The sequence below is a fragment of the Clinocottus analis genome, unplaced genomic scaffold (assembly GCF_023055335.1).
Source record: "Clinocottus analis isolate CAN_PGR_092001 unplaced genomic scaffold, fCliAna1.0.p SCAF_5, whole genome shotgun sequence".
NCBI classification, from domain to species: domain Eukaryota; kingdom Metazoa; phylum Chordata; class Actinopteri; order Perciformes; family Cottidae; genus Clinocottus; species Clinocottus analis.
The window spans coordinates 3642806-3664856 of NW_027176207.1; the positions used below are offsets into that span (position 1 = coordinate 3642806).

The following is a 22051-nucleotide window of genomic DNA, read 5'->3' on the forward strand; positions in this document are numbered from 1 at the left end:
CTCCGCTGCAGTGCGGTCAGCACCAAGGCTATTTCAGCTAAGTCAAAAATGTCTTATTGAGGCCATACAAGGTTAATGGTTGATTGGTACTGCAATGAAAATATGAAAGTGTGTCTCATGGATTATTCAAATGAGTTACATCTGCAGGTCAAACCAAAGGAAAAAATGCTAATTTCGAAATGATGACTCCACAGTGAACAATCGATGATAGTATTGGTCCTATTTACAATATAAAAAGATGTACAGCGTGGACCTTTGAAGCTCAGCAGTGGCTTTCTGTGAACAGCCACTCACCGGCTGGAAATACTTCAGGCTCCTCCACTGTAGCTCCGCAGCCTTTACTCTCTGTGTCGCGGCGGGCCTCGCTCCCTTTTTCCTGTCGCCAGCCTGCCTGCGCGACAGCTGCCAATCCCCCCTCCCCGGAGACACAACATTTTAGCGCTTCATAAATTCCTAATGAGCGAGCTCAAATCACCGGCCACTTCCACCCACCGGTCGTTCAACCTGTTAAGACAAACAAACACCGCCGAGGACACATGTTTCCGCACATTTTCGAGCTGCACTCACTTCACACGTGCGGTGCTTCCGAGGACGAGGCCCCGAGGTGTTGAGAGGCAGACGGGTTGTAGCACCGCATCCGAGGGGAGGAGAGATAAGGCCAGAGGAGCCATGACACATCTCGGTTCCAGGGGATTTTTTTTGTCATTTATTATTGATTGGCGGTTTGGCCACGCGAGAACTTGACCCTTAAACATTCAGGTGTCATTTTACCAACACATGAGTAACCTGCCGACTCACGTGAGGTCGTGTTGTGCGTGTGTGTACTTTGTGACAGTTGATCCTGTTTCGTAGTTGACGCGCAGATCATTCAGTGTGTTCGTGCAAGAGACGTGGATCCATACTCAGCATTAACCTTCATATTACATTTGTCATTATTTAAGATTTCCTCAAAATGATGCATATGCTAAATCAACGTGTTCAACACAGCTGCACAAATAATGCAGCACAGTTACAAAAAAAAAAGCAGCTGTGAAAACGCCGTAAATCGCGAAGTACAAGCAAAAAAAAAGAAAAAAGAGACATCCTAAACGGCTCACTACCCATAATGATACACAAAGAGCTTATCGAGAGTTAATTTACTTGTAAACACAGAGGAACAGCTTGTCAGCCGTTTCCTCAAGTAGGAAAATCTGCCATTAAGATGATCATAAAATCTCAGCATCTGTTAGGAATAGCAGGGAGCTGCCGTGCGACTGTTGCTCCATAACAGACAGAGCTGTTATTGTGACACCGTCTGACTCCTTGTAGTTACAGGTAATTAGCAATACACTACATTATCCAAACTATACTAGGCGGTGGCAGACTTTTATTGATTTTGACAGCCACTGTCACAAATTCTATATTTTGAAGACTTGTAGTTCATAAAATATGCACAACAAGAAGAATAATGTCTTCATATTTCTGTCTTAGTGAAGCACAAAAGTGTCACAGTGAAACTATGGGTCGGTAGCAATCACGTGTGTATTAGTATTTCACATTACTGTTATGTTATACGGTATCATCACGTTGAGCCATTGTCTGTTTTGTTCCACAAACAGGTCGTTTTGTGAAAATGAAGTAATGAAAATGTACAATTTGTACCTCAAAGGATCAAGTAATAATGCATGATTTGTATTTGAACCCCGACCCTTAAAGAGAGATCAAAAGAAGAAGGTTTGAACAGTGTCTGCAGAAGCTGAGACTGTGAACCAAAACAAAACATCACGCAGCCTCCGGTCTGAGTGTGTTTGAAAGGTGACTGGGCGAAGAAGAGCGGCTGCCTCCGAACTGCTTTTGTCTCTATCCGCTTTGCACCGACTCATAAAAAATTGAGACCCCCTCCCCACCTACCACCACCCATTTCTGGGTGGCTGATTCCTTCAGATTAAGAAAGCCTGATGGACACGAAACCCCGCCAGATCCCACCGGTTCACGTACATACAGTGGGAGTGCATTTATTTTTCAGCACAGTGCCAAGGAAAACAGCGAGGGCGGGGTTTGAGTGGGGAGGCGGGTAAGCTGGAAAGCACTCCGGCGGTGACGAGCAGGCTGCTATCACCAGAGATGGACTGGAAGAGAATGCAAAGAAAAAGGGAGACGGATCTGGGAGACGCCATGACGAGAGGTCAAAGACACGCTCCGTCTCAGTTGTGTCCCACAGCCTCCGTCAAATGAATACATTTAATCCTCATTCCTTCTCCGTTCGCTCTCTTTCTCTGCAAGCTCTGCTCAGTCTGTCTGCGTTCTTCAGTCACCTTCATCTCTCCTTCACGCTCCTCTGACCCCCGTCTCTCACGTCCCGGCTCGCTCCACCTTCACACCAGGATGCAGGTGCAAAACAAACAAACGCGTGTGAAGGGAAGAGAGCCGGAGAGGAGGTCGCACTGCACTCATCTCAATCTATCAGCCGCTGGACCATCACGGGCCCCTGCGACTGGAAAAGCAGTACGGCTCGGTACAGCTGGAGGAAATGTTTGCTACGCTCTGCAGTGTCCTGGTTAAAGAGCAAAAGGTGCAGTCTGGGAAAGTGATTTGATTATTAAAAGGTGCTAAATATATTATTCAGAGCGTGAATATAGCAGCAAACAACTATTAGATATGTGAAGATACAGTGTTAGCATTTTTCCCCATCGTTTGCGCGGTTGCCGCTGTTATCAGTTGGCCGCTAGAAGCCGACTCAACCATCACAAGCCTGTTGGCGACAATAGAAATGCTCCCAATATCATATTTAGCACCTTCAGAAACAAATCAGACGTTACCCGACTTGGACCACTTATCCAATCGTGCATTCAAATCAGTTTAATGGTAGACCCTGACTCCTCGCACTTCATTTCCTTCTGCTTCCTTACTTAGAATTATCTAATAAAGCAGAAATGACAGAAACAGAATTTTGCATTTCGCCAGAATATCACATGAATATTCAGTTGCAAATTTATAGCCCAAGAAAAACCGGCACAATTTATCATACGGCTGCTTGCAAGCAAAGGAGACAGAGTGTGGGTGGCTGTTGGCTGTCATCAAGTGTGTTTGTGTACGGCACCGTTAAATAATAATCTCATTAACGGCTGTCACAGAATAGTAAGATGTAACACATACAAATGCGCATCTCGGAGATATGAAATGCATTGTTTTTGAAGACTGAAGAGGCCGCACTTTTGAGGATCTATTGATAATGCTGGGAGAGATCAAAACCAGAGGAGGCTGAGTCTTGAAAAGGGAGATGAAAGATTTATGTGGACCCTATCGATAGTCGGTCAGCCGTGCAACGCTTTGGTTCGCATCTCAAAGCATTTCTGTCTCATAGTGCTGGTTTTCTGAATCTTACTTTAGAAATGAATTATTTTCTAAAGATGTCTCGGCTGCTTATTTATCGCACCGCAAATCTTTATTTACCTCCTCTATGATAAAGGATTATTAATTATTAAATTTCGTCCTGAGATTTTTGGGATTAAAAACAAGTTGATGCGTTCTTACCTATATATTTAATTCAGCAAATGTACAAACTGTACAAATCCTTCCAAGTTATTCTATCTGTCTTCTCAGGACGGCTTTGGCATCAAACACGTTACAATATAATATACCCAACACCAACGCACTCCCATGCCTATCATGCCCACACACACACACACACACACACACTCGCAGTCACCATATGCCTGACTGTGCCAGAGCCCGTCTTAATCGACATCATCTTTCCATGAGCCAAAACCACAAAGAGGAAAAAGTGATATCGTTCAATTATGAATCCCACACATGTATAATAGATGCGCTCTCTTTTTTTCCTGTGTTTTTGGTCTTAGCAAAGCTCAAAGGCGGAGGTAGGAAAGGGATGGAGAGGGGGGGGGGGGTATCAAGTTGGGTTTGTGAAGGTCTCTTCTTCTTGCAGTGCGAAATAATGCTTAGGACAGTCCCGCATGTCAGCACCTATTGGTGGCGGGGCGCGCTGAGGCCTCCGACCGTGGATCTGCAGGTGCGGAGCCTCTGCTGATGCACTTGGAGCTCAAGGGCACCAGACGCGCTTCGGTCAAGGAGAGTGCAGGCGGGCGTGTCAGAGGAATGTGTGTGTGTGTGTGTGTGTAGTGGGGGGTGGATGCAGCGTTAGGGTCTGTAAGCCCCCACAAACATAGAGTGCTGACGCGGCCGGTGAGGAGTCAATGCAGGCAGTGATGTTGCTGCTGTAGTGTTGTGAGCGCAGGCAGCAGCTGCTGAGATACTCATTAATAACTCTTTTCCAGAAGAATATGACAAACAAGCCTATTATTTTTCCCTTGTATTGTGTGCTCATCGAGACCCGTCGACCTCCACTGCAATGGCGCCCATTGGCGGCTGCTTCCAAATCACCCAGGCAATTTATTTAAGTAAATGTGTGATCAATACAGGCCCCACGAACACACAACATAAATAGGCCTATGCATTAGCCCCTGCATTAGCCCGCTGATGTGTCAGGGGCTTTTTGCTCGGCCGGTGTTTACCTCAACCAAACACCATTAATCAACCTTTGGATGAATGGGCTCGGGCGCCTCTTGTTTTCTTGTTGAAAATGACTCAAACTCATTTGGTGGTTCGCCATTATTCCATGGTGTTCATGGCGCTCACCGTTTTGTTCCCCGCGACAGCCTCCTGATATTCACCTTTCCTCCCACGATTTTTTATCACATGCGAATTAGCCATTAGCCGCGGCATGTCTGCCCCCGCCCCGATGTCGCTGGTGTGTTTAAGCGTTAGAGTCCAGTTGGCTCTGGGCCACGGTGTGGCCTCCGCCGGGTTCGTAGAGCTCTGCGGAGCCACGGTGGGTACCAGGGCATCAAGACATTAGGGCAGCTCCACAGGGGCAAACAAGCACTGAGCCACACTGACAGCTCATGGCAGCCGATGCAGGTAATTAAGGCAGAGCTCTGCAGAGACCGCCTAGGGAGGGTGGAGAGAAGGGGGCTGGGGTCGCAAAAAGTGGGAGGGATAGTGGAGACGGGGGGGGGATGGAGGGCCTCGCGATGACAGCGTAAGCAGCCAAGCCCCCTCCCCTCCTGCCCGAGGGGCTTACACAATAATCAGCAGAGAGCAGTGCGGCGCTGATCTGAGATGCGCAGATCTTAGAGCAGGGTCCCCTTCGCTCTCCCAAATCACCGGCTCCCATTTTGCCCTCATGAATAATGTTGAGCGGCTCGGCGCTCAGTGCCACGCGGCCGCTATGTAAAACCAATGATACCCTCCTCTGATGTCAACTCTCCGGAGGGGAGCGATGAGAGTCGCCGTGGAGTGGGTTAGTTGATGCATATGAACGCTCATTTACATGAGCGCCAAAACGGTAGAGGAGGGAGTTCCCACGTACCGGGCGCTTTGAAGACCTTAATCAGTTACATCACCGAGGTGGAAATGGACTAATACTGCAAATCAACTGGGAGAGAGAGAGAGAGAGAGAGAGAGACAAAGAGAGAGAGAAATAGAAGAGAGAGACGGGTGAGGAGGGAAAGTCCTGCGAGCGAGTAAACAAATTCGAGCTGCTGCCGCTGAAGCTAATATGCAAAGGCACATCAAGGGAAAGAAGCAAGAGGTAAAGAAACAACCATATGAGACATTCATAATGCTCCATTAGCCTTCCTAAGAGACACAGCGTTGAAATGACAGGATGTTCCCGAACGCATCAAATTCTAACATGTATTCCACACGAACATCAAAGTGTGAATCAGAGCTTGATGTAGAAGCCGTTTTTTTTCCTTCCAGAGCGCTGGAGACACAGAAGTTAGCGCACATATTGTATCACAGAGCCAGTTAAAACCCGTAACATACCCTGCTCATGTCTGCCTGTGTTTCGACATTGTTTTTCGCCTTTGGGATTGAAATGTTCTGAACAAACTAATAAGTAATCACCGTTGGAAGCCACGCTGGCCAACGCCAGGCCTCCACTTTGATCCAGACAAATATCGCACATATTCAGATACCAGATAGTTGCGATGGTGAACATTGTGAGCATGGTAATATTCTAATGTTAGCATTTAGATGAAAGCATTGTTGTGCCAACGTAACCCCCGGATAACCGCAATGTGCTGTTTTTACGTTTTGGTTTTGAACTAGCAAGGTTTAACAGATAAGAAGTCAAGTATTACATATGCTTTTATAGGAAACAAAGGTTGAATATCCTGTAAACGATTTGATTTGGCCTGAAAAATATTACCTGAAATGAAGATGTTTAAAACCTTTTGTTTAAAGCATCAGAAAACTAATTGGCCATCTGGGTCCAAACATTCAGAGGTGCACATCGTATCCGCTGATCAATCAGGGCATCCCTAATAAAGAGCACATGTATTTTTCACTAGCCCCAAGAGTTCACTGGCCCATGTCGAGCCCTGAAGGAGCCTTAAAGGTGCTGATGTAGAAGTTTCTTTCACCTTTTTTTCATATTTAGCATGCCAGCAGGATGACATATCAATCCTATTACACAGTAAAGCTCGCTCTCTGCAACCAATTAAATCCGTATATTTCCAGTACATGTTCAGGAATACTTTAGCTTGAGCAGTTTTAAATGCCCCTTTCTGCTTTTAAATAACTATAAAAAATATAGATACTTTTGGCACATTTGTAGTGCCGTCTTCAAAAGGCATATTGCTGGAGTACATTTCCAGTGAGAGGATTTTTAGTTAGAGCTGTTAGTTATTGACTTTTCTTGCCTCAACAGTTCTGCAGCACTCGACTTAGATTTCCATGTAATATATCGTAGCACAATATCCACTGTGTGCATGCTTTTAGAGACTGGAGGAGAGGCATTATTTCCGTTTCGGTAAAATTCCTTCCCACCCCGGCTGGCAGTACTGTCAAGTGCAACTGTGACTGAGCTGATAGACGGAGAGAGGCAGAGAGGCTCTGGCTCTCAGGTGAGCTGAGAGAGAGGACATTAAACTCAGCGGGGAGGGATGAACGAGGAGATTAGCTGAAGGAGGAAGGCTGGCAGCTCGAGGATCGTCTACATATCATCCTATAGCACGGCACAGGAGCCTATAGCCGATACACACGGTTCACCATTTGAAAAATTACAATATTAAAATAGAAATCCGAGCAGAGTTTGAACTCATTTCGGCTGTGAGGGTTCCAACCTTGCAGCGGAGCCATAACTTTAAAGCAATGTATTGAATTCTACATTAAAGGGCGGTCTTTGCTGTTAAAATAAACCTTTTAGTGCCTTATGATGTGCACTCTGCAATGTTTTTCATGACTAATCGTTTTTTCCTTAAATTACTTGTTCATAAATGAATTTGACTCGATTTGACATATGACTGAAGGCGAGTGGTGACGAAACATGTTGACATGCCTGACTGAGAGCTAAAAATGCAACATGGCTGGTGAGCAAACCACCGGCCGGAGATATGAGACTGGGAAATGTTTGCTGGAGGTCGATGTGTTCAAGGCTGTCTGCCGTTGTTTGGTTTGACTTGTTGTTCAATTTTCAAAAAAGTGTCCTTTTCTGCCAGACGTGGGTCCATTCAGACATACTTCTTTCTGATCAGTGCATCGGATTTAGGTCTTTGGGCCTTGTTTGAACCAGTAATCCACACTGGGGAAGCAGGGAGATGCTGTAACTTTGTCCACGTTTTGGATTTCCTTTTTCTTTACCTTCTCAAATCCTGCAAAAGACTTTATTCTTCCGCAAAAAATACATTCAACATTTGTATTTCGCAGTGCATCTAGTACCACTACCAATAAACATGAAATGTCCATGCAAAGAGACTTTTTGTGTGTGTAAGAGTGTGAGTGCTGCCTTAGTTTTGCTTAGATTTATTGACAGGATTTATGGGGAAGAATGCAGAATACTTGTGCTTACATCTTCATAATTGCATTGGTATGGTTGAATTGTGTCAAAACCGACAAAAAGAGTGCAGGACCATAAAATCGTTTGCTATTTTTGTATTTTTTTTTTTGTTATTCCTGTGGCTCTGTAAAAAGCGGCGGCAGGAATTGCTGTGTTGATTCTGCCTCATCTCGAGGTGGTGAAAATAAAAAGCCATTTGCAGGAGAGAAACAAAGAGGCGAAATAAGCAGTTGACAGTGGAGGGCAACTCAAAGTCCTGGGGTTAAATGGGATTGTGGGTCAGATGACTAGACACGGTTGCCATTTTGCCCACAGCCATCCTCTTGTGCCTCAGAAGCCCCCCCCCCCCCCCCCCCCCACACCGCGCCCCCATCTCTGCATCCACTCCCCTCAACAGCCCTCATTTGCCTCAAAGGGGAGAGTATTTCATCTTCAGTAACCCCACCGCAGGAGAAGAGTCCTCCCTTATTGCTCCAATGCAAACACATCGTGAGCCACTCTATTCAGATGAGAGCTTCTGTTTCTTTTTAAATATATATTAGAACATTCTCACCTTTACCCTTCAATTTAAAAAAAATAATAAATAATAACTGGACTGGAAAAGCAGAATAGTCAAAACTAAAAATACACCGGGTGATGCCAGAGGGGCATTGACTTCTATAGTGGGCACACAGCATAGGACCCTCATTATTTAGTCCTAGAGGAGCCCGTCCATGCAGCGCTACTATAAATCACTATGATGGATACACAGCCAATTGAGAGTAACAGAGACAGGCAATGGGGAGAGAATGGCAGCGATCTGCATTAGAGCTGCACTCAATCTACACAGGCGAGAGTGAGCCTTTATTAATCAGCATGTTTTCATGAAAAAACTGTGTTTCGTTCCTGTTCATAACCACGTCCCTGTGTAGCCTTATGCATCTATCCCTGTCCCATACCTGGACGGTGTGCATCAGACAGCTTGGCTGGTGATCGGGAGTGGGGCCTAGGGGGGGGGGGTGCAAACACTGCCAGCCAGCAAAATACACATCAATGTATTCAGAGCGTTTAGTGCCCGGGATTAATCAAATTATAATTTAATCATCTGATCAAACAGCAATTAGCATAATCACTTCTGGGGAAGGCCTGATAGAGTGGAGACTGGAGCGGAATGGAGCTGGGAGCGAGCAACACTTTAATGAAACATTCGCCATAATGTTTGAAAATGTTACACATTCGGGGCAACAGGACGAGCGCTGGGTTTGGAATGCTAATCAGCACGGTTTGGTTACGCCTAATGAACCCGTCCAGCAGTCAGCCACAGGGGGAAGAAACTGCAAAGTGAGATCCAGATTCTACAATTTTATCATTTTTTGCTCCCGAGGAAAGGCTTTGACGGTTTAATAATCCTTTTTTTTTCCTTCACAAAAAATAATATAACATGGTTCATCATTATGTTTAATGTTCAATTTAATATGTTTTGGGTTCCTGTTCTATCTATCTGACCCCATGAAGCCACGTCCAGCTCTCGCAGAGCATCATTCTGGTATTTTTCCCCGGTCACCAGAAATAGATTATTAGCCTTTATTGGCTCATTAAGAAGTCTTAAGTTGGTAATTGAGGCAAAAATAACAAACAATGGATATATTACACATAAGTAGCAATATACAAAATGTCACTGCCAAGAATAACATGTTGTTTGAGCCTTTTAAAGACTACAGTATTTAAAAAAAAATATTTTTCCCACGTTTGATTTGTAAAGAATATTGAGTACTCTGTTGCGTATTCATCTTTGCAATGTATATATATAATGTACGTATATATATAATTATGATATAAAAACAAAATAATGCAAGTACACCCTTTCAAAGAGCAATGGACCTCTAAATTGGAAGAAAATTGAGATTTGAATGTGATTTTTTAAAATTTGTAAATGAATAAAGTAATTTAAATAAAATCACACCTAAAAGAAAAAATAAAATGTCAACAAACACACATGTAAAGACAGAAGGCAATATCAAGGTCAGCAAAAGTGATCAAGGTCATGTCCATCGATAAGTCAACAATGTAAAATTATCCAGGTCATGTCCATATATGGTACAATGAATCGATAATATAAAATTAATCGTGGTCAGGTCCATATATCGTACAATAAGTTCATAACTGAAATAACCGAAAGTATTTATCGTAGGAAGTATAAACAGAAGATGATGGCAAACACTGCAATGTGAGATAATGCAACGTATATCACAGAGTTATTATTATGGTAGTTAAAGGGTTTTATGTTGAGGAATAACAGCGTCTCACAGGGCACCGTCTTACTGTACATCTAGTAACAGCTGTACTTGAACATGCAGAGAAGTCACTACTTTACTTACTAGGTTCAAAAATGTTTATTTGCCAACGCACCAACATTTCAAAATGTTTGATTCCATCAAAATTGAGCATTTTCCGCCTCTTCTGAGCACACGTAGCTCCCTGAAATGGAGACTTTGATTGACGAAAATCAGCTTGAGGCAACTAGAGCGTGATGAGGGTTCAGGCAAGTAAAATCATTTGGTCAGATCAAGGGGGAAAAATGTGCTGGTTAAATATGTAAATGTGGAGGCAAGACTCAACACAAACCCTGATCTATGGAGTGAGGTGTTTGCCCATTTCACGGCACTTTCTGAATGTCACCCTGCCTCCGAGCCTGCGCTGCCAGTAAACATGAATTATTATTGCAAATCGCATAAACGTGACGCATGATGAGCAGAAAGCTCAGTCTTCATCCTATATCTCACACAGCTTCCTCTGCTGTTGAACAGTTTCCAGTGGGTCGTCTTTAGCTGAGCTGGAGCTGCCCAGAAATGTCTGAAAGGTCCTGAGTCGGTCTGCTTTTTAGTTTCTAGACATAACATTATTTTAATTAGCCTGCCGGTACACCATCATCCATCACATTGGCATCAAGTGTAAACTAGACAATGAGGTAAGAGCATTGGCCGTGGCCTTGACTTCTCGCTGTACCTGAGCGTCCACAGCTTTAACCTACTGCCCTATTTTATGATGAAAGCCTACAGACGCGAACAAAACAACTAATTGTCATCTTGTTAAGTCATCAGCCCAACAAACGGACGGCAAACAACTAAATTGTTTACTCACCGATACTGTATCACCGCTTGTACTAGTACACATTCAAGAACTCTGGCGATATGTGCCACAAAACTTCAAAGTAATACTGGTGACACGCTGTGCCATCTCAAAGAAGTACTGCCTCCCTCGAATAGAAGAGGTAAAACAAACCTGAAGCAATATTCTGTCCAATTCGGCCGCAGTTAATGAGTATTTCACAAATTAAAGACCACATCCATGTGACGTGGCAGATGTACAGTATATGAATGCCAGATTCTGGTAAGCGCCTATTACAATGTCCACGTTATCTATAAAACATTCACAAGCTTGGAAGTCTCTTAATAGCTGTTAGTATCTGGCTTTCTAATGATGGCAGAGCGTTTTTCCACCCCATTTGCTTTGACCTTATTAAATTCAACTTCATATTTTTCCTGACATTTAATAAATCATCACACTGTTCTCTTGTCCGTTGCGTCACGAATTGTCGTCAGCAAAAACCAGGGCAAAGTATTGTTTTGACATTATTTAACCTTACATGCATACAAGTGCAAAGACTTGTACCAATTAAAGTAGATTATGGCTCTGTGAGATATAACTGGACCAAATGATGAAGTAAAAGCCTCGGCTTTTTTTCTGATTGGATGTACAATAAAGATTGTCGAGTCTTAATCGGAGCACAACAATACGACTGTCGAATACTTATGGAAGTGTCTAAAATAGCCTGGTTTGTGCTTGGGGAACCAGGCTGATGTGATGTGATTCTTTGAGCTTTAGATACCGCATAACACAAGCGGACTCGCTGTCCCTCTTCCACCCTCGCTTCCTCCTCTTTTTCTGCCTCACTACACTCCATCATCTCCTTAAGCATTCTGGTCTGGGTTAAATGAAACCTTTAACAGTTCAATGTGCAACCATTAACATATGCTTCAGTCTACTCTCGTCGGCCAAGGCGTAAGCACACACGCACACACACAGTGGAGCGGCACAAAGAAATCTTGACCCGATGGCACTGACAAATCCTGGTGTGAACAGTGATTCTGTGAAAACAGCGCGTCACTAATACCTTCTAATAATAATCCTGATGCATAACATGAATTTATAATCAAGAGAAAACATAAACTTGACTTGAACACCTTTAAGTTTACGAATCAAAGCTCTGACCCCGATGCAAACGCTCAGATTTACATATTAATACATGCGATACTAATTCTTTGTGAAATTCATATGACATCATTTTAAATCTTCTGGGCATTTTACATTCTGTGTTTGTTTTTTTTCCTTCTGTATTAAGTGAAGAAATACTTGCCTGTGGTGACTGAACATTATCATAACATGGAATGCTAAAAATGTGGGTTAAACGCATACATGGATATTCTCCTCTTGTCAACAGTGATGAACACCGCAGCATCAGCAAATAGCGTCGTCTGGTCGGACCTGAAACAAGACATCGCTACGACTTACAGAAAAAGAAGAATCTCAGCATTTCCGGTGGCCTACATCGTGGTGACTGGTGTGCTGATATTGTGTGCGGCCGAGGAGCTGAGCTCACTGGTTGTTTGCTGATGTGTGTTGCCGTGACTCCGTCAACCCCGTCCTGGCTCTATGTGAAGTGACAGATGTATACCAAACGACACCAGTCTGCACAGACCTAGTTTCCCACTGACCTCGACGCGACCTCCACGCAACGCTGAAATAGCAGCAAACTTTGGAAGCATCTTCGAATGGTCAAACTCAAAATATTCTGGTTTGTAGGGAGGAACGCGGGTCTGAAACCCAAATGACACGTCAATGAAAGTTTGAGGAAGTAAACCGCAAACTAGCAGGTTTTGAGGGAAACATAATTTCTTTCTGGATTATTTTCCCTGGCAACGTTTTGCGTTGCCAGTGTTTTTGTAAAAAAAAACAACACCCAAGTCATAGCGATGTGTTCGGGTGGATGGTTGTCCAGACTGGACTTTGACACTGGAGACCCGGGGTCGCTGACTCACGGTTAGTTTTCGATAACAAAAGCATTTTTGGTTTCGGAAAGATTGCAGCTTTGGTGGAATTTAAACGAGCAAACTTCATGCTCTAAATCCCTATTTACTTTGTTTCCACCATCTTTCTCAGACCGAGTGACCTGCAGGCAGATATTAAAATCAATCAGTTGCCCTTAAGTGGTATAATTATATGGATACACGCCGTTGAATGAAGGCCACATGTGTGATATCTTCATCGCAAACTCTGTGCGTAATTGATTGTAATCTCTGTCCTCATCAGGGTCAGCGGCGTGCCTTAGTTACTCCTGATCAAAGTGAACAGTGGAGCTGCTGAGGACAGGTATGCAGGCGCTCCACTGTTTTCTGCCTTTTGATTTGTTGCTATGAAGATCTGTACCGGGGAGGTAGAAACAAAATGCTGCTCCCACATTAATCATGTTTGATGTCTGGATCAAGTCATTCTGAAAGTCCTTATGCTTTAATAGTCGGAGGTACTGTTTCTCAGCCGGACTCTCGCCATCCTAAACGGCAAGCTAAAAATACACATGCACAGAACGATACTAAGAGCCAATTGAGGAGCTTCGCTGTATATGTACACAGCTTATTAGCGTCCAATTGAGCATGTGTCAGATGCCCCGCTTCCCCCTCTTTCCAAGCTTAGCTGAGCAAAAACAACATTATGTCATTCCCCCAATTTCATCTCTTCATAACTGGAATACGTTGTTCCCATTCCATTTAGGCTTTAATAGACACTTCTGCCAGAGCACTTTAAAAGCTGAAGCACCACTGGAGTGAACTCTGCAGCAGATTTTACTCTCCACCGCTGTGAATTGTTTATATCTACTGTAGATGAGCTTGCAAATGTGTCCTCAAATTGGCAAACGCCAATTCAGAGCAAAATGGAGTTTGCGCGGTTGGTACTCTGCATAAATGACCACTGCGAAGCCAGAGCTGTAGTCCGATATATTCTACGGCAATGCAAATATCAATATCAACACAAACATTCATAAAACACCGAACAGACAAAAATCAATTCATGCGTTTGGGCAATAAAAACCTTTTCAATCAGATTCCGAGTGTTGAAATGAAACGCGACTCCCAGAACTATTAAGAGAGAGCGAGAGAGAGAGAGAGCAAGAGAGTGTGTGTGGCGGGCTTAAATCTATCAGGAAGCATTGCCAGGGTCACCTGAACAGAGTGCAGTGTTGCTCAAGCCCAGAGCCCACACTGCAGCAGCACTCATTACCCAGGTCTCCATAGAGACAACCTCAGCAGCCGGCACTGGACCAGAGCCCTAAAAGCTTTCCTTTCAGGAAGCTACGTGTCCAGGAGAGGTGCAAAACGCTCGCTTCTGATGGAAGCTGCTCATTAAGGCTAATCTTTGCAGGTCTGTTCGGGGGGGGGGATGTGCAGCAGAGAGAATACCGTCTAAGATCAGCAATCGCTGCCCTTTAATCTGCCTGCAGTTGATTTAGCGTGGTGCAGAAATACAGCGTAATACAAAGAGAGGATTGTCAGAATGCACTCTGGGTAATTCTAATTGCTGCCACAACAAAACAAAAAAACACCAAAATAAAAAAAAACACATTTCAATCTCTGAATCAATAGAAAAGGTCAGTGTCAGATGAGCCCAGAGTCTGTCAATATATGGACGGCACTGCATCCGCCGCGGCCACAAGCGCGGCGGCGTTCATCACAAGTGTCGCGGCTGCCATTCAAAGTTTCCATGTAGATGTCTCTAGCAGCAGCCATTTTGCAACGCTGTTGCCTGGACCAAAGAGACTGACAAAAAAAGCCATTCAACAAGCGAAGCAATGGATCGTGCTCAGCCAACAGAGATTTCAGCACAGCACTAAGTGAAATGGACAACGGTGTCCTCTGTTTCTTGAGATTGTCTCGCCTCGGTGAAAGAAAAAGGGGTCTTTGCGACACCGTCGTCACTGCTTTGGCTCCATTCTCTCCTATAAATAACCACTGCCTTCATTGAACCCTCCAGCATGGCCACAAAATGGTTTTCCTGTCATCTTAGCTTGACGCATCGCCCTCTACTCTCAGTTTACATTGTGTCCACTCTAGATTTTTTTAAAACCCCCTTTCGCTTTCCTCTACCTTTTAAAAAGGTCTAAATGCCCCCAATTTTCTTTTCCAGCTCATTTCTGCCCCCCAACACGCCACATCCCACCCCCTACCCCACAGCCCCCTGTCCTCCTCATTGCCCCCCCTTTCCTCACACACCCTTCTTGTATCCGCTGTAAAAAAAAAAGAATCAGACCCCCTTAGTCGAAAAACAAACACTATTGCCCCCTATCAAACCAATCTTTAGAGGAATCCACTGAGCACAAAAGAGGATTTGAATGCATTTTGCGAGATGTGCAGTTGGGCAAGGGTGATAAGGGCTTGTCTATTTTTTTTTTCTCCAATCCAAAATGACTCCATGTCTGTGCTTCTAATATGGCGGGTGCAATGCCAGAAAAAAAAAAAAAAGCACAGCCAACCTATGTAAACCTTTTCGAAGAATACTCTCGACAGATCTAACAGAAAGCTTGCAAACATGCAATCATTTGTGCAAGTTATTTAATACCTTAAATGCTATATACATGTTAAAAACATGTACTTAATATATTAATGCATGAAAGTAAAGATGCTACATTTTGTCATTGATATGCTTTTGAGTGGATCTCTGAACTGAGAAATATGTTTTATGTCCACAAAGAAATTATTTTAATTTCATTGAGTGAATTTTTGTATGCATGTAATTCACAGGCAGGTTTGAAGATTTCTAACGAACACATAATGAACGCGCCAGGTGTGGGTGTAAATGTGTTACAACTAAATGATTCACTTAAGGATAATTTTTACGAAGACACACGTGTGAAACTGTGAAAGCCAAACTGTTTATATGCACACGAAGCATCTAAAAAATGATGTAGGAAAATGCACCCAGGCTGAGGCCCAATGCAGTTTGATGAGGAGCGATAAATAACCCTTCATGGTGCGAGCTGAGGGGGGAAATAATTCAGAGGTTTCTTTTTTTTGGCCTAGGATTTCCCCCCAAAAAACAAAAACAAATTGCACTAAAAATAACAAACACATTTAAATGCCCTGCTCCTCATGCAGCACAGGCTAGACCCATCACTCAACCTACATTTCTCCTCTCTCGCTCTGTGTTGTGTGTCTGCATTTGATAAAAGGCTTATCTTAAATGTAGAAAAAACACACGATTTATTCAGGGTTCATACATAAAGGTTACTGTAGATAGAACTATCGAACCTCACAAAAAGCCCCACTGCCTGTCAGGACATGGCAACAGCCTGTTTTGCTTCTAATTTCCATGATAAGGACATTTAAAAAAAAAAATCAAGATCTTCAAAATGGAAATTCTTACAAGGCTATTTAGGAGATTCTTTGTACACTGGAATAATGAACAAACATTTGAAGTTTAACGTGCACAAACGCATCACCTACCATTCAAGATGCACTGGGAAAAGATAAGAGCCAATATCCACATGCCCCGCTCCGTTCAATATCCAAGCTTATGCTTTTTCTTCTCTCTCTCCCTGCACTCTTTCTTCTTGTTATTTCTTCCTTTTATTTCTTCAACAAGTCATTTGCAATGAAAGAAAGGGGAGCTTGCAAATCTCTCTCTCTCTCTCTCTCTCGCTCTCTCCCTCTCTCTTCCTCTCTCTCCCTCTCTCCCTCTCAATCCTTCACGTTGGGAAGAAGATGAAGAGGAGGCGGTTTGAGCTTCTTTGCTGCTGCTGATTGTCTTGTGCTACGGCGGGAGCTGGTGTATGATCCACGAGCTGCGCGTCTCCCCTTGTGTTGTGGACGCCCCGCACCGCGCCGGGCCTCAGTGCAGCCGTGTCCCCGTGTCGGAGCGCGGCTCTGCGTGGATCATGGGGGAGCTCGGCTCCGTGCGCTCCGGTCCAGGTGAGCTGTGCCGCCGCTGCTGCTGCTGCTGCTGCTGCTGCTGCTGCTGCTGCTGAGTCAGAGGCTGGAGACGCATAGGACAAACTGCCTCTGCGCGCACGCAACTCCACGGTTAAACAATTAAAAGAAGCCAAAACAAAAACGAAACACAAAAAAAAATGCTCCAAAATCGGAAAAAAAAAACCAATCAATAAATAATAAATAAATAAATTAGAAGTCTATGCACGGAAAACGGCCGCGCGTATCATCTCAGGTATGTGAGGCGAGGAGAGGAGAGAGGAGAGGGGGGGGGGGGAGAAAATGCGTAAAAGTTGGATTTTTTTTCTTCTTCTTCTCGAGGATTAAAAAGCGCGTGGAGTTGATTGTTAGCTGCGCTGGGAACTCATTCTCTCTTCGCCGCCTCTCTCCGTCCGGCGAGCAACAAGCACACGCATCTTCCCCCCGCAGCCGCACACACAAACTGCGCACACTGGTCCCCGCGCTTACAACCTGCCCTGCCTCAGAGCACCGTGGAATAAACCCTCGCCTCCTTCTCCGCAGCCGATTGTCTCCCTCTCCATTGCCTTAAAGGTGCAGGGGTGGTGGGGGGTGTTTGAGGGGGCGCACAGCTGAGCCTCTGAAGGAGCGTTTAGAGACAGCAAGAAAGAAAGAAAAAGAAGAACTCTATTGTTTTAACACTGAGGTGGAGGATCAAGGTGTCCCACTCAAGAGAGGAGGGGAAGTGTGCATGAGCAGGAGAGAATTAGCCCGTGCAGGACATCCTTCTGTGGTTTGCTGGTGCTGCTGTGGTGTAGCAAGCTGGAGGATGGATGCTGAGGGAGGGAGAGAGAGGGAGGGATGGAGAGGGAGGGAGGGATGTAGGCTACACCTGACTGGAAACAGTGTAAGCATTTGGTGAGGGGAAAATAAATGCTAAATTATCTTAATTGGAGGAGATCAGATCCTGTCTTTTAATGTGTGTTTCTGGATAATTTATGAGCCCTGAGGGCATTTCGGTGGGGACTCCTGACAGCCTCTCGCCTGCATTCATTAATTGACCTTGACAACTATAAGCAGCGACCCCCCCAATGCACCAGGGGGCATCAAACAGCAGCCATGTCAGACATCCACAGCCCCCTTGCATGAGTTTGCCCCCCCACACACACACACCCCATTCAAGTCACACAGGAGGAGGCAGCGGATTAATATGTGAAAACTAAAGCACCCCCGCGCTGAAGATTTAACAGTGTCAATACATCTCATTTGAACTGAGACGTGACCTCCGTATTAAAATGTAGCAATGAACAACGGAGCAGAATCTGCACATTTCCTTCATGATTATTGAAAGAAATGTGAGTGGAACATGCATGCAATACATTTTGAATTGAGCTCAGAGATCCATGTGGTGTTTTTTTCAGGCAGTGTTGGGATAACAAAGTCACATTGGCTTTTTATGCTGAATTTGAAATGATTTTGTTACTGCGGCGACATCCACTGTCATGTGACGGTTTGAATCTTAACGTGGCCCATTTATGTTCAGCAGTAGCTGGGCGAGTCGGGCTTCACCCCCCCACCCAAACCTCCCACCCCCCCACGCCCAGATACAGTGTCTGTCTCTTAGACTTAGCGTCCACATCACAGACCCCCGCACACGAGCTTGCTCTGCACCAGGAATACAGGAACCTGTCACCGCCTGTCTGGGGCCCTGCGTGACGCTTCCAGCCAGGCATCCCCGAAATAAAACTGATCATTATCGCCGAGGCCAACCATGCCAAACCAAGGCGGTGGGATTCCCCCCCCACAACACACACACACACACATTGAATACAAAGTTTGTGGTTTTTGTTTGTGGTGAATTTGCCTAATCTACTCCCCCCCCCCCCCATACTCAGCTTCTTTGAGGGGGGTTTGTTGGTCTTCCATTCCTGGTGTTTATTGTAATGTTCACGCCTCCTCTACTTGCCGCTGCACAGCACTGGTCAGCAGCCTGGCACTCACAGCACCCCACGACCTTTTAATTTAATATTAGAAACCATATACACATTTTGCTTGCAGTCGCACTACTGAATCAGAATGTCTTCAGAAAGTCTTTTTTTTTTTAAGTCTGTGATATATACTTTTTTTCTCCTCATCTCATCTCTTTTCCAGTCAAAAATGGAAGTGAAGAAAAGTTACTTTGCGAAACAGCTAAATTCAGACAATCATATGTAAGTGCTACAACATGAGACGGAACAAAATCCAAACAAGTAAATTTAACCTATTTACAACAGACACACAGTCACTGGTTTGTGCTGTTGACAAAACACACACACACGCACAAGCACACACACGCACACAGCCGAGAGTACCAATTAACTTGGCACTGACCCATTTCCTCGCCAGGCTTGTTGATTCATTGCCCATTTTTTTTGTTGGTCTTGTTGTGTCCAATCACTCAGCCATATGGTTAATGATTCTCTTCAATGTTCGGGCACAGAGATTGGATTAAAATCACTGCTCTGCATGGTCATAAAGAGCTCAATCCCTATTCCTTTAATCCCCGCTTTAACTCCATGATATGTTGTGAGGTTATGATCAAATCAAAAGGTATTATCCTCTTTAAGCCCTTCTGTTATTTAAACGGTAAAACCGTCCCAGACAATTCTGGGACTTCTGTTTTAGCTCCGATAAAGGAGTGAGCTTTGTTGTAAAGAAAAAAAGAAGAAAGAAAAAGAAAAGAAAGAAAAACAACTTGGACGTACTTTAAACTGCTGCATGCAAAATACATTTGAAAAGAGAAATGACAACTTTGTGAATGTTTTCAAGTTTTCAACATCCTCAACATCTGTAACGAACATGTTTTCATCAGGAATGAGTCGGTGAAATGTTACAATAGACAGCATGATGGTGAAGGTGTTCATGATGCAGTGATGATGCTGTGGCTGACTGAGAATAAATGACATGTTACCTGCTGTTGTGTCAAGCGGGAAAATGCATTTCTACTGTGGCTACATGCTAATGTTGCTCACATTGACAGTGATGTTCAGCAAGTGTCAACTGGTATTTTTCACTAGTGACTGCAGGTGTGTATTCTTTATATGAAGCTGTATAGTGACCGCCATCATAGTTTAGTGTGTGAGCATTTTAAGATTTTCCTATTAGCACTAGGTACAGCTAGGGCTGATGGGAACGTTAATAGTTTTGCAGGTATTAGGCCAAAAACTAAAGGCTTGGACAGATTATTTTGGATCTGGTTATTAAAATGGTATTACAATTCGTCTAGAGGTTTGATGAATGTGTGTACCACACGTCAACCTCACAGAGGTGCTGGAGGAAAAGCAACCTGATGACCTCGGACACATCATGGACTACCAATCCACCTGATGATAGGAATGTTTCAGTTTGGAGGGATGTGGTGGACCTCGCCGCGGGCATTGACATCCAAATGTAGAATAAAGGAGGTCAGGGCCGTATCTTAACGGAAAAAAGGTATGAAAACTAAAATAAAAACATAACAGCAAAGCAAGAGTGTGTTTTATGTATTCTCATACAACGATTCGTAGATCTTAGGAGAAGTTACTTCCCGTTTTTGGTGCATTTTCCTAGGAAAGACAGCAGCACGTGTCAATTTCCGCTCAATAGATGCATATGGTCTTTCCGAAATATGTCAATTTGTTGGACCCACGCGCCTCGCTTGACTTTTTGTAAGTATAGCTACGAACGCTGAAAAGAGACCAGCTTGAGGCTAATATGGTGGATTGAATGGGTGCATGTGAGATCAACAGACAGACGCACAGAACAAGTTGTGGTTCATCAGCCTTCTTGCTTTTTGTGGTTGTAATCTCGAACTTTCAGCCCAAATTCCTTTTTTCCACAGATTGTAGAAAACCAAACATATAAGGAACACAACACAAGGAAGAGAGAGAGCGCTGCCAACCAGCATTAACATCTGTTACTATGCCCCTCCCTCTTAATGATCTTTAATAAATGTAAAGTAATAATACTTTGTTTGTGTTGACAGTTTTGTTTAGCTTAAACAGCTAACACTTGTCCAATTTGCTCCAGGCTTTTAGGGGTTTTTGATGATTTACAAACGAAGTCGAAAGGTTGAAACGTTTACGCCAGGGCCGGTAATACTGTGAGGGAACGTGATTACAACAGGAAGTCTGAGCTCATTATTAAACATGGAGGCCAGAGCAAGGCCTTTTAAAAACACACACACACACACACACACACACACACACACACACACCTTGTGGCGAACGCTTGTCGGGTTGGGGAACTCCTTTCCAGTTGTAATGAATAGAGAACGGAGCTGTGGAGCGGCTCGTCATGAGGGAATCTTCAGACAGGTTTATATCCTCAATATAAAACTTTATATTCAGCAGTTTCAAAATAATGTTCAGTCAAGCTATTTGTGCGTTAATGTTCTCCTGTTTACTTCAATTATTCCGTGAGATTCCAGGTTTGTAGCAGCTCATTTACGACCTAATGTATGTACATTATAACCATACCCATTAATCTTAACTACAAAGAGCTGAATGCCCCAAGGGAATCTTTTATGGCTCTTATTCACTAAATACTCTCAAGTATTTTGATGATATTCAAACAACCCACTCAAATCTATGTATAATAAGGTCTTAAAAATGACCAATAACGGCAGGTTCATCTCAATCTGCGACTCTTAAGGAATAAGGGAGCTTTGTTGCCGGCGTCCAGCTGCTGAATAATTCAAACCACATTACGAGGTAGAGATGGAGGAACAGAAGTCTAACGTACATCTTGAGACCCTCATTTCATTAGATCATCTTCGGATCCTGCTCTCTGCCCATAAACTCTGAACAGAACGGGAGACAAAGTCACAATTCAAGTTTAATGAGTCGACATGTCTCGAGGATAAAGAAATGTGGAACGAGTGTTCCCCTTTGAGAGTAATACCTCGCCATTAGAGGGTGGAGAGTGCTGTGTGTGCTGGAAAATAAGCTATGTGCGATACGCTTTCCACTGAAGGTTACACAAAAAAACAGATTCAGCCTCGGATACTTCAACAGTTGATATCATCGATCTGTTGATGTTTGTCCACATTAAGAAAAAGACACATCTGCAGCGGTATAGATAATATATATGAGGTTACTGCTGATGGAGAATTTAAACTATTTCCATGATCTATGAATGAATGAAATGAAATGAATGAATGAAAAGTACTTTATTAATCTCCAAGGAGAAATTTTTTGTCGTACTAGCAGCATCCCAA

At 43.9% G+C, this 22051-nt stretch overlaps 1 protein-coding gene across 4 annotated transcripts in view; it reads right to left on the reverse strand.

The window, feature by feature from the left end:
* Positions 1-16813, reverse strand: part of dscama (Down syndrome cell adhesion molecule a) — a 90188-nt gene extending 73375 nt beyond the window's left edge. For all 4 annotated transcript variants that reach the window (XM_068600200.1, XM_068600201.1, XM_068600199.1 and 1 more), the window contains exon 1: positions 16375-16813. In XM_068600200.1, coding sequence (XP_068456301.1) covers positions 16375-16417 — 43 coding nt within the window. In that variant the 5' untranslated portion in view covers positions 16418-16813. The remainder of the gene's footprint in view (positions 1-16374) is intronic.
* Positions 16814-22051: the final 5238 nt, after the last annotated feature.